This window comes from Bipolaris zeicola (genome assembly GCF_000523435.1).
Source record: "Bipolaris zeicola 26-R-13 unplaced genomic scaffold scaffold_372, whole genome shotgun sequence".
In the NCBI taxonomy this organism is placed as follows: domain Eukaryota; kingdom Fungi; phylum Ascomycota; class Dothideomycetes; order Pleosporales; family Pleosporaceae; genus Bipolaris; species Bipolaris zeicola.
This window is the reverse complement of record NW_006912421.1, coordinates 1-15931: the sequence shown is the minus strand read 5'-3', so window position 1 is coordinate 15931 and position 15931 is coordinate 1. Positions and strand designations below refer to the sequence as shown.

Genomic DNA, 15931 nt, shown 5'->3' with positions numbered 1-15931 from the left:
GATTTCTCGTGGTTTGTTTGTATATATAGAGCTAAAATACACCTATTCTGGAAAAACTCGAAGTTGGTGTTGTGGAAAATCTCCACTAGTCTTTGTTATAGGTACAGGATACATAGACTCCTATGTTTATTAGATATCTCTACATGGTGAGATTTCCAATAACCTACAAGTTGTGCAGATGATGGTGGCCAATCTTTTCGTGTTGGATTTGAATTGTAGATGTACAATTGACCATTATCCTTCTGAATACATATCCACACCCCCACTTTGTATCGATCACTGATTTCATGACCACGTCGAATAAAGTTGTTTCTCCGTTTCCGGAATGACTCCTGCTCTAGTCTTTTAGAGTTCATGGTGTAATAAAAGACGTGCTGCAGGACACTGAGCCATGTATTTATACGCGGTAAACCCGCACTGACCATGTCTGTTACACCGTTATATCAGTAAGCTTAGACCCAATGCTTGACACATCTAGATATGGATCGCCAATTGAACCCCTCTGCCTGGTACTCGGTGCTCTTTTCAGGGCTTATTGCCTTCCTCATTCTCTGTTTTAGCACTCGCCTAGTGTTTCAGTGGCTGGCTGCACTCACAACGGATGCTTTGCTCAAGTATCTAGTGTATTCTACTACTAACCTGTTTGGAATATCCAAATGGCGCATTTCAGCAAAGGATGCCATGTTCCCCCTACTATTTGTGAGCGCCAACGGCGTTTGCATGGGTTGGGGTGTCAAAGCCGCCAAAGAACTCAGCAGCCGGTCCGCTTCGATACTCGCAACAAATCTTATACTTCTGCTCCCCGGCTCGAATGCAGCAGCTGATATTCTGCATATTTCCTTGAGGGTATACCAGCAAATTCACAGTACAATTGGGCTAGTTGCCCTGATACAAGCGTCTATTCATGCTGGACAAGAACTCACTACCTACGAATGGGTTGGCAACATTAAAACGATAAGTGGGATAGCGGTATGTAAACTTGCATTGTTGTTTGTACTATGTTCTCACCCACCCAGATATTCTGCTGCGTGGGACTGATGAGTGTTACGTCTCTTCCCATCTTCCGTTATCATGTGTACGAGATCTTCCGGATCATTCACGTCAGTTGCTCGACGTCAATATGTATATTTCTTTGGCTTCATGTTACTCCATCAAATAAAATAGGTCGAGTGCAAGTCATTGTAGCTACATGTATGTGGGCAGCGACCTATACTCACAGAAACCTCCTCCTCATATATCGTAATCTTTCGGTAAACAAGCCTAACACAAGTGTCTATATTGAGAACTTTCACAACACTCTTCAAATAAAGGTTAAAGTGCCGAGGCCTTGGAAAATCCAGCCCGGCCAGTATGTATATCTTACTATGAGGAGACCTGGATTTTTTTCGATATTGCAGAGACACCCTTTCATGGTAGCAGACTCAGAATCAGATGACCACGACTTCCAGTTGCGTATTCAACCTAGGGCAGGTTTCACAAGTCGACTCCTCACACAAACTCTTTATAGAACCGGGGAGCTTAGTGCATTTATAGAAGGGCCCTACGGACGGGGATTTGACCTTCGAGACTTTGGTACAGTAGTCCTGTTCGCCAGTGGAATTGGAATCGTTGGCCATCTTGCGTGTGTTCAAAAGCTTATACGCGACCACCGACAATCAAAAACCAAGACAAGGGATCTCCTTCTAGTGTGGCACGTAGATAATAAGTATCAGCTGGACTTGGTGTGGGAGGTCATGAACACCATACTGAGAAAAGACGACCTTCCAGACGCTACAACATACAAAGATACTGGCGTTGCGTCAAGGAGCGGAAAGATAGGGCGATACCTGGGCGGTAGTATTGCTAAAGAAAGCCCAGGAGTGCGACCCGCACCGCATGGAGAGAATGCAAGTTTCAGTGTGACAACATGACTCTAACGAACGCTAATGCTTCCAAGATCATAGATGTTTATATCTACGGCGACTACGATATTCTAAATGAGGCCGGAAATACAGTATCATACAGGCGGACAGGTAGTCGAATTGCCGAGGTAAAAGGCAGGCCAGATGTAGGGCAAATTATCAACGATGTTCTAGAGACACGAGTTGGAAGACTCGCGATCTGTGGTAAGCCTTGTCATTCACTGGCGCTACACGAAATAACCTGAGTAGTATGCGCACACCGGGAAATGAGGCACCAAGCGCGAGAAGGCATTGCTCATACAAGCCATAAACGAGTGAGATATCTAGAGCTGGATTTTCAACCCTTTGAACTAAGGGAGCATAATAAGAGAAGGAATTCCTTGCCAATCAAGTGCCAAGGAATTAAAGATGCTTAGGTAGACAGAAACGAATCTCAAATCCATCCATTTGTTGACACCGTAGTCTTTGTTGGGCTCTTCGATGCTTTGTATGGCGCTATAAAGGCGTCAAATGCTTGTTCATGGTCGTAATCAAATTGATCTACCGAGTCTGAAATCGCGTTTGAAAGATCTCTGATCTCACCAAAATCTATACCGTCAAGTACACCGATGATGCATGCTTGAAGTAAATCTTGAGAAATCCCAGTAATCTTTTCCTTAAATTTCTCTGCATGCCGGTAACATTCTCGGTAGAATGTGAGCTCGAGTCTAAGTTCCCCGTTTCTGCGGTTGAGAAAATCGATGTACTGAACCAGGTCTCTGGGCTGCTTTGATTTTTGCATATGGTGAGGTTCCATTTCTATGGCGATTGTCTGGCCGCCATAGCATCGTACGATATGGTCGACGTTGTTAGCTTCGAGGGGCCTTCCACGAGGTACTTTCCTCACAGCTGAATCCATAGTCGAACGTGAAGATGTCTTGGTACCAAGCGTTCTTACGTTCTTGATGTGGTCATGGATAGAAACTTGCGGTTAGGTCTTTATATATTAAGCCTGCACCACGCGCATAGCTCGCAAAGTATCTGCCAAGATGGGTTCTAGGCGACTGACGATCTTTCCAAGAACGGTGAATGGCGTCGACAACGCCAGTCCTATTACGAGAAATGATGACTCTAGTGAACTGAGTGCCATAAAGAGAAAATTACATAGCGAAGAAGGAACATTAGAACGTAAACTTCAAAAGTTTACAACACCCCTTCGAGTAAAGCGCAAAATCTTCACACCACTCGATGAAGATCCTGGAAAATTCTATCGGTGTATACACATTGTGGATCCGGAAGGGGAAAGGCCGTATTGTATAGCCCAAGGAATCGCCTCAGTTGCTAATGAGAACGCGTATCGGGTTGTGATGATCCGACGCAGCTCAGGAAAATTTTTTTATGGCCTAGAGGATCCGAACCCGAACCTTCTCAACGTCGTGTCTGTCTTCAGATTTCAGGATTCTCTATTTACTGTATTCGATAGACCAGGTCTCCCACTATCTGAGATCGCTGTGTCTCATTCCCCACGGCTGGGTTTAGCTGAGGTAAAAACGATAAGCGCAGAGGTAGGGACACTGCACGTTCAATCATTGCGGTAACGATAATAACAATTGTTCAGGCACTTTCTGGTATCTCTGCTATGTGTGATGCAGGCCTTCACTTGCCTTCTATTGATGTGGAAGACATCACAATTTCAGCAACCAATGGTCAAGTTCAAGTTGGTAAGTATCGAACACTTCTTGAAGGCATACCGACCACTGAACAGCAGGCAGCTATACACAGAGCATATTCGCAAGAAGCAACGACAAATGAAAAGGCTACCGCCTTTGGGGTCATGCTAGATGACTTAGTGTCGCGTGTTCCAGATTCTTCAACATTACAGCACAGCCAGGATCTCGTTGCTTTCATTCAATACGCCGCTGAAACAACATATCAAGAACTGAAGAAGGTACCTATGCTTCTTTGAAGTAATATTACCACACTAAAAACGTTGTAGGATAAGTTTTTGAGAGACTCGTTGCCCACACCGTCACTGATTCCTTTTGTCTTAAATGCACAAATTATAGTTTTCCCGGTCGAATATATAACAGAAGCTGTGATTGCAGATTTAGGGACAACGTAAGAATTCATAAAAAGTATTGTTGTGAGTATAGACGTTTGAAAATATTACGATGAGAGAAACTACTAGTGCTGCCCTGCCAATGACTTTCCTCGTCGAGATCTCTTTCGTCGTCTATCTTCCGTTGCAATTTCGAGAGCCTTATTCAGGCTTGCTACCTCATTCTTTCCATCTTCAACTTGTTGGGATAGAGTCTGGATTTGCTCACGAAGCTCCATGTTGTGGTGCTGGAAATCCACATTTTGATCCATAACATACCTCAATTGTGTAAAATTTTCGTCTTCCAAATGCTGACTGGAAATTGCCTGTACAAGCAGAGCGTTCTTGGCAGACTCTAAAAGGATTCCACTGATACTTTGACCACTCTGCGACCCTTCCACATCGCCTCCAGCCAGCCTGGCTGGAGAGCTATTCAATAGGCTTTCGGCTCGCCTAGCAACCTCATCGGCAAACATCCGAGATTCTTTTGCAGATTTGTTGAGATCTTCCTGGACTTTCACACAACTCTCATACTCTTTTAAAAGTTTGTCGTGACATTCTTGCAGCTCCATAAACTGCTGGTTGAAGAGTTCGCTTGCCTTCCGCTCCTGTTGTAACACCTTCTCTATCGCTAAGATTTGACTTCGTGTATTCCCGACTTCGCTCTGAGCCGCCTGCAGGTGATTATACATGATTTGTAGCTGGCCCTGGCCATGAGTATACAAGTTGGTCATGTATACCGCAACCTGGGCACAGCATTTTTGGTTACAAGAACTCATATTTTGCTGTCATCTGAAGTCAATCACAAACTCTCTGATGGAATACCAGAATTACCTCTGATGATTGCACTGTGCATTCTTGATTTGGCTGTGACCGACTCATTGTAATTGACTCTAGTGAAATGCTTCTTTAGAAGCAAGAAGCAAGAAGTACTAGGGCAGGAACTGGACTAAATACTGGACTAGTAGACAATCGTTTCCCAGTTCCCATAATAATGACAGGTTTGTAGAATAGCAAAGCGTCATACTTGCGGAAGCTTAAAACCTGCACTGTGTCAGTGAATTCCTCCACGCCATTGATTGATAGTGTTCCAGACCTAAGCACTTCAATATCGGACCGATTTTCACTCTGCTGGCGGCGCTTAATGCAGCTATCGCATCAGTGCTTGAATGATACATATGCGGTTCTTCTAATCCGCTGGACAAGTATGCGCTCGGATCTCGTACCGACTTCTTCTGATATGACAGGGATATACCTGGTTTGTTGATGCATTACAAAGTGATTGCGAGCTACAGCCGCATTAATTCGGAACGGTTCGGCCGGAAAAAACTGCACTAGTGTTTGCAACTTCAATTTTACAAACGGTGAGCCGACTAATTATTCCATCAAATAATTACCAATCATATCACTTGAGTGACCCATAGCTGATGCCAAGCCGCATACATGGGGAGCCAAGCAAAAAGGCGCTGCAACCATGCGCGGAGTGCAGTTGCAACTGATAGGTGCTGAACGAACGCAGTCAAAACCATCGTTCTAGAAGTGATTTCTGCTGGGGAGAACCTTACCTAGTACAACATTGCTCCGACTAGTCAGTCAAGTGCCGGATACATTCGGAAGCGGTAGACCTTGTTCTCCATACTCAAGACGTACTACCATGAACTTGATGCTTGCAGCTTCTTTGTCATGCTGTACCAGTGGCTATAACAGCTTGTACTTTTCGCTAGGTTTCCAACTAACATCTAACGAACATGGCCTCTAACGATCAAACTAGATTGTTCTCTGAGCAACCGGCGTTTTTTTCATCGTTAAACACAATAGTGGCCACAGGGACATCCACCGCTTTTAGTCCTCGTCTACCACCCATTCCAGAACAAGACTGGGATTTCAATTGGGAAGAGGATACGTTTCCGCTCTCAAGTCCGTACGAAGGTTTCGAACAAACCACAACTACTATCAAGCCTGCTGCCGACGACAACTCACTGCCCCAGACAAACGAGGAGTTGACCAAGTTACAAAATGAGGTGCGACAGCTGCGTTACGATATCTCAGAGCTGAACGAAATGTTCTGTAAGCGGTTAAACACTATGGAGACGAGTTTAGTAGGGGCTCAACGCTATGTCAACAATCTAGTACCGTGGTCAATGGAGGTTCACGAGAAGTATTCGCAACTATTAGCGATAGCAATGAAGCAGGAAGACCGAGCTACAGACAGGGTTGCATAACATGCTTGGTAGACTAGTTAGCCTTTAGAAATCTCACTGTTTGTTCGTTACAAGTTATTATGTGCCCATGCACTCTCTCATGGTGATCCTTGACCGTACAATGTAGAAGAAAGTTTTAAGTATTATTGTATTCACGAATGTTTAAACAACCACTATCTATTTACGGCGTGCTTTCTCGTATCGCCTTCTTTCCGTGATACTATCATTTAGAAAGCGTCTACAGTCTTCTCCATCTACTCGCTTCTGCCGCAATCTCGACAATATCTGTAGCAGACGTTGAATGAGATATGGTATCGTTTGTGGAGTCTTCATAGTTTTATACGAGCTTAAAGAATGAATAATAAAACGCATGACACAAATATACTTAAATAGAGCGTTCAATTGGACATATAAGCAGCACATGTGTCAGGATGCTACATTATTCTATCAACTACTTATCTTTCTTAGAGCAGGTTGAAATACTGCACAATTAGTGAATGAAAAATCGCGTGACTTCATATGGTATTCTGGGCTTCCAGGATGTCCTCACGCCAACTTCTTCTTTGAACCGACTTCAAGTCGCTTTTCATCTAACCATTGCATAGTCTAAATTACGTTTCTATTTTATAGAGCTATTCTTATACTGAAATTAGGACACCGCCGCTTCGAGAACCTAATCCCTGAGGGTACTGTTTTCTTTCTTTTTCTACTAGTTTTACATTGACAACGAGTCATGCCTGTATAGTCCGCGAATTGATGATCGGATCTCCCAAACTCAGCGTCCAGCTGCTGGAGCCTTACAAATTGCGACATCGACTGTGGGAAACCACTGATTCTTGTTTGATTCGATTGATTGAACTGCAGGTAGATGGATATTCTCTGGTCGACATGGTACACTTTGAACTTGACAGCTTTGCAATAATGACCACATACCGTACAAAGGCTGGAGTCGCTGATATTGCCCAAGCTGGTACCGTCTTCCATGGCAAAAGAGGCATCTGGATATTCTTGTAGAATTCTTTCAATCAGCGCACGCTTGTTGGGGCTGCGGCAGCGGATAGAACCAAAACATGTTAGCAATGTTCTATTGGCAATAGGCTTCTGGTGGAGTTCGAAAAAGAAAGCAGCGGCAAAAAGCGCCTGCGTGATGCTAGTAAAATCGTAACCATGAAGAAATGTCGCAGTTAAGTCTTCTAGATCTGGTATCTTGCTCACGTCATCTAGCCCTGGCTCGGTGCTAAGCGCTATGTTAACCCGGAAGTATCTGTGCCGTTCCTCGAGAGAGACTCGATTCAGGTGATCCTCCCAGCTGTCTTGGGCATTCAACATGGCGTTGAAAAGCCGGAATAGGCGCGAGAAGAAACGGTCACGAAAACCTAATCTTCTAGAAACTGTCTGTGATGGCTCCAAATCTCGAGCGAACCCTGTACCTATTGAGACAGCTAGGTCAGGTGTATTGTCCCAGATGGCTTTCGACTCCCACTCAGCGGGACCAATAGGATTGTTATGCTTTCCTGCACCACCATCCTGTAAAAATCCAATACCCTGGATAAACTTCGCTGGGAAGTAGGACGGAGCAGCTGATGTAGCTCTAGCTCTGGTTGAAATAAGTTTGAGAGCTTGACGAAGGAAACATAACTTACGCGTCGCATATAAGAGTCTCCTCATTTACACAAGAGGCTCGATAGTGGTGGTATCCTGTTTTGCTCTATTAGCATTCCACCTGAAGATGGAATATATCATCTCACCTTTCCTTACTCCCGCTCCATTATAGTTAGAGAGGATGCAGAGTTTCGAATTAGATACGGCCATTGTAGTAACTGCCACTTTTAGACCTGATATACCTGTGTTCGATGTGTTGGAGCTAAATAGCGTAGTGTTTGATCCGAATGCTTCTTTTACGCATGCCTCCATCTTGACGGCTCCGTAGAAGCTATCTGTGAGTAGTGAATACAGAAATCGATACATGTTCGCGAAGAGAAAATTTCCGGGCAAAGGGCGAGGAACGAAGACACGTTTGGACAGCTGCTTGAAGATGTCGATGCACTCGTCCAAGCTCCGGCGTAGGAGAAACATGAGCACAATAAGGCCGCCTGCATCTTGTGATGAGCGATGTTTCTATTCGCATATATCGAGCCAGGAAAGATACTTACCTGTACTTGTACCCAATGTCAAGTCAAACTCATCATAGATAGGGTAAGGGAGTTTTCGATACTTATCGAGCGCTTGGAGTATATGTAGCGTAAATATTCCCCGAATACCGCCTCCGTCAAGAACGAGCAGGCGGCTTCCGGCGGTTGGTGGTTTTAGACGAACTGTCAGCTCAACATTGGAATGGCATAAGATGCATTGCGAGATGCGGTATGAGTATTCCATTTGGTGCCGTTTTAGTCCAAATTTGCAAGCGCAGGAATCACAAAGCGCGTGCCCACAACGCAAGCTATGTTCAGGCTTACGTAAGATGCAATAAAGGCAGACTTGAGAGCTTCGGAGCGTATTCCAGTCGATGAGTGTGTCTTGGAGATTTCTCTTATGCATTTGGACCGCCGTAAGCGCGTCTTGCTCAATCTTGCAGCAGAATCGGCTAAAAAACACTTTCAATTGTTTACATGAAGCTGTTGGAGAGAAGCCTCGTTCAGATGGTAAGGACGAAAAGACGTCATAACAATGAGATTGATAAAGGGACTCGAAGACCGAGGACGGTTTGAAGCCTGTTGAGTAAGACCCTGACATGATAGCTCGGCATAGAGTACTTACGATGCATACCTGGCGGAAGACTGTCCAGCATAAGCGCAGAAGCAATGTACTTGAGGGAAGCCTCTTTGCTTACGTGATTAGCGGTGCATAGCGCCAGAAAGCTCCGTAGATTGGCTCCAAGATATTTTTCTTTTCGATTTCGCTGACGTGAAGCGATAATAAAGTTGAACGGTGTGGAATTACATGTCGCTACATGTCTTAATGCCAGCTCGAAGAAGGCATTGAGATGGTAGGCTGAGTATAGCAGCTTGGAGGCGTCCCTGCTTTTCCTTGTCATCCTCACACTAGAATCGATGGCTTTCTTCAATTTGAAAAACTTCGGGGAAGGCAGGGTCTTGCGGCTTTCTTTTGGTAGTACCACGCGATGGATACTACTAAATAGGGAAAGGCTTAGGCTTCCCTTCCGCCTGTACGTGCGATTACTGACAAGGATGACCTGTGGCTTCCAGTCTTGCGATATGCTACTATGCTGTTCACATCTTTGTAGGAAATAGATTCCTTCCTTAGGCGTAGAGAAATCCTCAAGGAAAAGACAAATAACATCGACGAACAATATTAATAACTTGCCAACTACGATTTCCACAAAAGTCTCTACTTTAGTTGCGGATGAATGCTCTGACAGCCACTTGACTTTATGAAGCAAGTGTCCATTATGCTTTTGTAATGGCTTCTGTTTGCTGCAAGCTTCGTCAATATCTAGGCTCGCAACTAGTAGCGGGTATTCGTTGTTGGATGTGCAATTGTCTGCCTGCAACTGTGCAATACCGCGTGACTTTGAGTGGGCACGCGTTTGTAGCAGCGCACGGCGCGCGGCGTCTTTCTCACGCTTACCAATCAGCAAGACTGTAGAAGGAAACTGTGCATGAGGATTACAAAAGTCAGCAGTCGCTCGCTGTAAGGCATCCCCACACGCTAGGAACCAATCAGTTCCAGTTTGAAAGCCGTACAGCCAATCTGAACAATTGTGTGGCGGCATGACTAGAGGAGTTGTATGAAAGACAGTCTATGTCTCATGCGCAAAAACCTTGTCGGTGTCTATATAAATACTTTTCTGAGATAAGCAGGTTCTTGCAAGACTCACTTTCAAGGGGTGCTAGCGGTGACAGATTTATAAAGAATCTGAAACTGAGCTGATACCTCCCAGAAGTCATAGTATGAGTGCAAAAGTTGAAAGATTTCGATACTACCTTGGGACTGCCCAAATACGCCTACTGAATCTATGCTACGGTACATCTGGTTCGGATCCTGACGATTGCGTCGGATGCTGCATATCTGATCTAGAACATAATTTACCGGCTTTGATCGAATATTCGGAGTATCAGAACTTTCTGGATGAAGCAGGCATCTCCACACAAGCGTTGTATGCTGTCGGAAATCCGCCAAGGCTTGCTCTTTCAGGTAGGGTTCAATTACCATGCCTCCACGGCCGATTCCGATTAGAGACCGCGAAACGAGATAGATTGCACAACCAAGACGACTGGTGGCTCGTGAATCTCTACAGCTCAGGTGAGAGAATCATTAATTCACACGCAATCGTCTGCTAAACAGTAGATAGACGCACCCACAGCTACGTTGGTTCAGATTCGTCGATTATACTTGCGACATACGCCTCTATGTGACGGAGAAAAGTTTCTTCACGTTCGATTCTATGAACGTAAGAAAGATTACGAGGTCGCTTTAAGGTGGAAGAAGTTGCTTGGAGCCAAGGTGAAGAGTCTTCATCAAGTTCTGCGTAATGACTGGCTTCGCGATTGTCTTGAAAAATTAGAGCCATTTCGCTCCCTATGGATGGGCTTTCAGCTTGGATGTTTTCCAGTGATTCTGAGCTGGCGGTGCAGACAGGTACGAGTCCACTCAATCCGAAGCGACTCAGATCATTGACTTCTCCAGGAAATCGAATGTTATCTAAGCCAGATGTATGAGATTTGGCATACAATCACAGATGGAAACACTTACCTCTGTGATGAATACACTGTTGAGAGGCTTGGGGGCCTTGCACCTCGATGGAGTTCTTGCGATCGCTCAACGATCGAGACCCTGTTCGCCAAATGTCAGGTCTTCCCTCGCGCACAGGATCCTGCTGTACGCGGTCAAATGCTCCACAGAGTCCTTGCTGTCGAAGGATTCATCTTGAATTTCCAGACTTTTTTCAAACATGTCAAGGTACTAGGACCAATTATGCTTCCTCTTAGAGAGTTGTTTCCAGCGAGTGAACTATTCCCTCCAAGGGACGAATTCAGCCCGATATCCAGACGTCTTCCCTCGGTAAGAGACATTCTACTTCAGCGTTGCTACAAGCAGTATGAGAAAAATGAGCAACAGTGTTTACTACAATACAACGAACATGATGAACAATTCTTCGAATGTAGCGATCCCGGAAAATATGCGTACTGGCAACTCTGTCTTTATCTTTCCCGCCACACGAAAAGCCAATGGAATTTTTACAAAGAAAAGAAAGGCCAAATAGAATTACCAGAGCGTCTAGAATGGATCATTCGGCTTGGTCACTTTGCGCGTAGGCTTGGGTTTGTGTCCAGTGAAACATCTTCTCTATGCAATCAAGACCCGGATCTTTCACAGATTCGCATGCACATGCTTCAAGAACGACCGAGTCACCTATTCTCTGCGCCTGCAGACAAGTTCGATGCAGAATCTCATTCTCGTCAAACTGGCCAAGCGATCTTCGAGCCACGCCGGCCTGCTCTAACTCCATTGATGACGACCGATAATGCGACTACCATACGGATGCCTCGGAACCATCCAGGGCTATTTCTTCCTACGATATGGACCGCTCTTACCCAAGAGCCGAGATATGCTTTGACAGAATACGGGGTGCTTGTGTTGATTCTCATGTCTTTCTTTGAGAAATTTGGATCAACATCTGTCAGCAGTATCTGCGAGGGCTTTCAATCGAACCAACCGAACCAACCGACCCTACCGGCTCATCCGGCCCATCCCGAACGATCGCCGTTGCGATCTTCCTCTTTATACTCAGTACCCGTACATCCCGATCATATGGCTAGGTACCATGATGACCACATCACATTCTGGCAACTGCCCCAGAGTCGAAATATGCGTCCCCAGGCGAATTATGTATGCGATGTGACTGAAGTGGACATCAAGAAAATAGTAAATACCATTCATGCGCAGGGCGACGCGCCTTTCTTTGCTTTACTAGATAGAGGCGGGCTACTTAAGCTTTGTAATCCCTCACAGATTTTGCATCGCCGTAAAAGATCAAAGCAACCTAATGACATATACTATGTCTATGGAAAGGAAAACAGTAAGATCTGGATTTTAAAACAGCTCGATGGTCGATAAATCTGAGTCTTGGTTATTGTATTACATATGTGTGACAATCACAATACCTTCGATTGACCGAGCCGACAGCATTCCTGATTGCTTGACAAATACTCTCGATTCCAGCTTTTATAAAATAACTCATAATCACATTTATTAGACCGACATATTCCCGTAGCGTCTCCGATGAGAGAGCCGATGTTCATATCAACTGTGGCACGGTAGTATTCACTCCAGGAACCACGTAATCCCAACTCTTAGCAAGTCGCCACATGCGCAATTGTGGCACAGCACTAACACCCAGCTGCTATCCTATGCTTTCGTTTGGGCACATATATTGCTGCTAATTGACTGGTTGCATGTTATGTGATATGCACTTACAGATAATCCTGGGCATGATGCAAAGACCTAGGCAACGGGTGAAGAAAGCATGTAATCGGTGTCGATTCAAGAAAACAAAAGTAAGCGTAGCTATGGATAATGCGATTGACTACAAGACTTACATTACTACTGTGTGATGGGGAACGTGTATGCAATAAATGCCGGATGGACGACGCATTATGTGACTATAGCCAGGATGCAGGCCACCAGCAGAATGAAAGATCTCTGTGAGTATTACTGGGATGAGAGAAGTAGTTAGCTCAGCAGGCTCACACTATATATAGGGTAGCTCTTCTTGAGGCACACATCAAACAGCTACAGGATACAGTACAAACGTTGTACGAATACATTCGAACTGGTCATAACATGCCGATGCTGCCAGGACGGAGCCCGGGAGACGATCGTCCACTCGCGCACGACATTGTGGCATATGTTAATACACTGCCTGTGTGCATGGAAACCAGCTCCGACCAGTTGCAGCACCAGTTTACAGTGCTGAGCACCGCATCTACTTTGTCTCTACGACAACCACAGCCAGAAGCCTCATCGTTTCTAAGCATTACTGCAACTGAGCCTCAACAAATTAACTTCATGGCGCCTCCGATGCAACTAGATCTGCCATTAACAGAACCTGACTTAGCACAAGTGGAACACGATTTTCTAGGAAGCATGTCGGACCTACAGGAGTTTTCGTCGCTCGCGGAGGCAGACCCAGCGGAGGCGGCGAGATTGCGTCGATGGATATAATCAAGCTAATCATGAGAGATGTAATTCTTTTTAAAGTTGAAAATGGGAATCCAAGCATCTAGTTGAGGGTAATGAAATCATATTGACTCAGTATCTGGTGGTGCAAAATTTCCGTGTTCTAAGACGTGTCCCATGTAGAGCTAGAGCATATGCCCTTATACTGTTCTGGCAGAAGCGATGGACTCGTCGTCCTCAAATTCTAAACAGCCATCAAGCAGGTTTTCCATGGGTTCGCTGTAGGCCTCCATATTCTCAAACTGGGTGCTGCTTGAAGAAACGCGCTCTAGGTTCAGATCATCAGCATCCACTAGTTTATTCGATATGCGGCCCTCCTTTGCAATCTGGACGTCTATGCGTTTGACTTCATGGCGTGTGTCTAGCTTCAAAACCTGCTCTTCGAGATTGTCTCCAACTTCCAGAGCATTTGCCATGGTAGTGCGGACGTAATGGCTGATGTCTACAGTCGCTTCCTCGATCGCTCCACTAGCGTCCAGTAGCTGTTCTCTCTGAATGTCTATAGCGCTCCGTAAACTTCGAAGTCGAGTGTTGATCTCTTGTAGACTTGGGTCTTGATCTAAGACCCATACGGCTAATTCGTTTTTCTCGCGTAGATAGAGAGCTTCGCTACAACCTGGCGGACTCAACAGCCTGCTTGCTACTTCGGAGCGACATGCTGCACCTCTGAGCATCAGATTTGCTGTGGTACTTAGTAATCCTCATAGTGCTCGCTAGGACAGACTACATACCTAACAGTACGACACAATCTGTATCTTGACTACCAGCAAACTGCTCAGTGGGCAATGGCCCCAACTGAAGTGGACGGACAAAAAAGACATCTTGGAGTAACTGATGGTACTTATTAGGGCCCAAAACCTTAGCTACGCGAAGAAGCATAAGGAGCTTGGTTGTCGAAATCGTCTCTGGTCTTAAGGTTTGTGTGATGAAACTGTACGCTACAGTATGATGGACGCGCGACGTGGTGGGGATCTTGTAACGTTGAATAGCGTCAGCCATCTTCACAAGCGTTTGCAGCGATATGTGTGATTGCGGTATAAAAGAGCCATGAGCCGACTGGCACATCAAGTGGAAAGCTTCAGGATCTTCATCAGGAAGCTCGATACTGTTACGCAACGTGCCGTTTTGCGTGGTAAAAAGCTTTTTGAACTCAGGTGACGTTTCTAACATGACGGACGAAGAGACACGAAACCGAGTTTGTTGGATCTGAACTTCGACGTCGCCTTTCTCGTAAAGAGTCATGCTGAGATTGATTGCGGAGGTAACTGTAAATCAAGATAAAGAAGTTGTTTGTATACAATCCATACTATAGTAGTATATATAGTAGAGTAGCTCAAAATTTCTAAACAGAAAACACAAGCTGCGCATTTTTCTCGCATTAGATAGCGATATGTCTGCGCACGCCCTCATTGGCAGCACCCATTCGTTCACAACAATGTTCGCAGGGCCACTAATTGGCAGAAAGGTATGCCGTTACCTGGCTATCTCGGATGCCGGCCCATTCTGTGACGCTAAACAGGTCTTCCGTAAAACGGAATGCTCACATGAGACGATCATCGATTCGGCGTTTTCATCTGTTCGGCTGTACTGTAGCACGGCAAGCTTGAAATACCTCAAACGCTACTGATCCAAGCGCTTGCAACACCAATAGAAACGACATCCGATTCTCCGAACCAACGCACGGCGGCAATTACGTTCATTTTCTTCGTCCGCCTTCCGTTCGAACCGTTGCGTCCCGAGTCTAAATCCTTGCAAGGATCCCTGAAGTGGTTCTAGATTTGCGCGCGCCACAAGACATGACTCAGTGCATACGAGGTGGTTGAACATGAACGCACGATCTGTGCATGCAATTCAGGAGATCGCCGCATAAAGATTATATTGCACATTCATGTTATCCAAAGGCAAAGTTTGCAAAATGGCATTGATCGCTACTATGTCCGCGCAAAAAAAAATCCTAGGATCTTGTTCGCATAGTATCTAGTTCAAAGATATCTTGCCTGATGCAGTTATGATTGCGTCCGTATCAGATATTACAACGCCTTTTAGTTCCTCTCTGAGCTGCAGTGCTCGTGCAGAGCTAATCCCGTGACCATCGCTGGGAATGCTAATTACTGGAGTTGATGTAAGAGCCTTGTGGAGAAAGGGAGGGGATGGTATTGTCTCCTTGGCTAGATTCTCGTTAAGCGCAGTGGGGGAAAACTTCAGCAGTGGGTTGAATGCTCTGCAAAGCAAGCGATGGTATATCATAGTCAGCCCTGTAGCAAACACCATGATGCATGCCTGTCCAATGCACCTAGCTTTGCCCTGCGAGTCTCGTACGAGAAGAAACAGAGCAATCAGACAGGCTTGCATTAGATACAACCCCATCAAGAGATGTTTAATTGCTTTGGGATAGAAAAGACCTCCACGATCCCGCTCAGTAATCAGAACACCTGAGCTGGAGAAGATGATCCAGAATAAGCTTAAAACAAGGACCTGGACGAGCACCCAGTCAAAACGCCAAAGAAGCCCTCGCTCGCTCGGCACCAAATCCAAACGCTGATACAGAGATT

General features: G+C 45.4%; 10 protein-coding genes across 10 annotated transcripts; 5 read left to right on the top strand and 5 right to left on the bottom strand.

Moving 5' to 3' along the window:
* Positions 1-1364: 1364 nt before the first annotated feature.
* COCCADRAFT_111380 (uncharacterized protein) lies at positions 1365-2146 on the top strand (the record flags this gene model as incomplete). The annotated part of the gene is made up of 2 exons (XM_007719951.1): positions 1365-1859; positions 1937-2146. 2 exons carry the CDS (start codon positions 1365-1367, stop codon positions 2144-2146), a joined length of 705 nt encoding a protein of 234 aa, XP_007718141.1.
* Positions 2147-2334: 188 nt separating this feature from the next.
* On the bottom strand, positions 2335-2799 carry COCCADRAFT_9876 (uncharacterized protein; the record flags this gene model as incomplete). The annotated part of the gene is made up of 1 exon (XM_007719950.1): positions 2335-2799. One exon carries the CDS (start codon positions 2797-2799, stop codon positions 2335-2337), a length of 465 nt encoding a protein of 154 aa, XP_007718140.1.
* A 130-nt stretch (positions 2800-2929) lies between these two features.
* COCCADRAFT_111369 (uncharacterized protein) lies at positions 2930-4002 on the top strand (the record flags this gene model as incomplete). The annotated part of the gene is made up of 4 exons (XM_007719949.1): positions 2930-3445; positions 3499-3601; positions 3653-3828; positions 3877-4002. 4 exons carry the CDS (start codon positions 2930-2932, stop codon positions 4000-4002), a joined length of 921 nt encoding a protein of 306 aa, XP_007718139.1.
* Positions 4003-4064: 62 nt separating this feature from the next.
* Positions 4065-4670, bottom strand: COCCADRAFT_111378 (uncharacterized protein; the record flags this gene model as incomplete). The annotated part of the gene is made up of 1 exon (XM_007719948.1): positions 4065-4670. One exon carries the CDS (start codon positions 4668-4670, stop codon positions 4065-4067), a length of 606 nt encoding a protein of 201 aa, XP_007718138.1.
* A 1056-nt stretch (positions 4671-5726) lies between these two features.
* COCCADRAFT_9874 (uncharacterized protein) lies at positions 5727-6200 on the top strand (the record flags this gene model as incomplete). Its single annotated transcript, XM_007719947.1, has 1 exon — positions 5727-6200. The coding sequence occupies one exon, from the start codon at positions 5727-5729 to the stop codon at positions 6198-6200; it is 474 nt and encodes a 157-aa protein (XP_007718137.1).
* Positions 6201-6356: 156 nt separating this feature from the next.
* Positions 6357-9912, bottom strand: COCCADRAFT_111372 (uncharacterized protein; the record flags this gene model as incomplete). Its single annotated transcript, XM_007719946.1, has 4 exons — positions 6357-6424; positions 6908-7842; positions 7903-8272; positions 8937-9912. The coding sequence occupies 4 exons, from the start codon at positions 9910-9912 to the stop codon at positions 6357-6359; spliced, it is 2349 nt and encodes a 782-aa protein (XP_007718136.1).
* A 178-nt stretch (positions 9913-10090) lies between these two features.
* Positions 10091-12257, top strand: COCCADRAFT_41743 (uncharacterized protein; the record flags this gene model as incomplete). Its single annotated transcript, XM_007719945.1, has 3 exons — positions 10091-10442; positions 10492-10784; positions 10827-12257. 3 exons carry the CDS (start codon positions 10091-10093, stop codon positions 12255-12257), a joined length of 2076 nt encoding a protein of 691 aa, XP_007718135.1.
* Positions 12258-12716: 459 nt separating this feature from the next.
* Positions 12717-13364, top strand: COCCADRAFT_41742 (uncharacterized protein; the record flags this gene model as incomplete). The annotated part of the gene is made up of 2 exons (XM_007719944.1): positions 12717-12844; positions 12902-13364. 2 exons carry the CDS (start codon positions 12717-12719, stop codon positions 13362-13364), a joined length of 591 nt encoding a protein of 196 aa, XP_007718134.1.
* A 155-nt stretch (positions 13365-13519) lies between these two features.
* On the bottom strand, positions 13520-14621 carry COCCADRAFT_9871 (uncharacterized protein; the record flags this gene model as incomplete). Its single annotated transcript, XM_007719943.1, has 2 exons — positions 13520-14061; positions 14111-14621. The coding sequence occupies 2 exons, from the start codon at positions 14619-14621 to the stop codon at positions 13520-13522; spliced, it is 1053 nt and encodes a 350-aa protein (XP_007718133.1).
* Positions 14622-15356: 735 nt separating this feature from the next.
* On the bottom strand, positions 15357-15839 carry COCCADRAFT_111376 (uncharacterized protein; the record flags this gene model as incomplete). The annotated part of the gene is made up of 1 exon (XM_007719942.1): positions 15357-15839. A coding segment is annotated over one exon (483 nt), but the record flags the coding sequence as incomplete, so codon positions are not given.
* Positions 15840-15931: the final 92 nt, after the last annotated feature.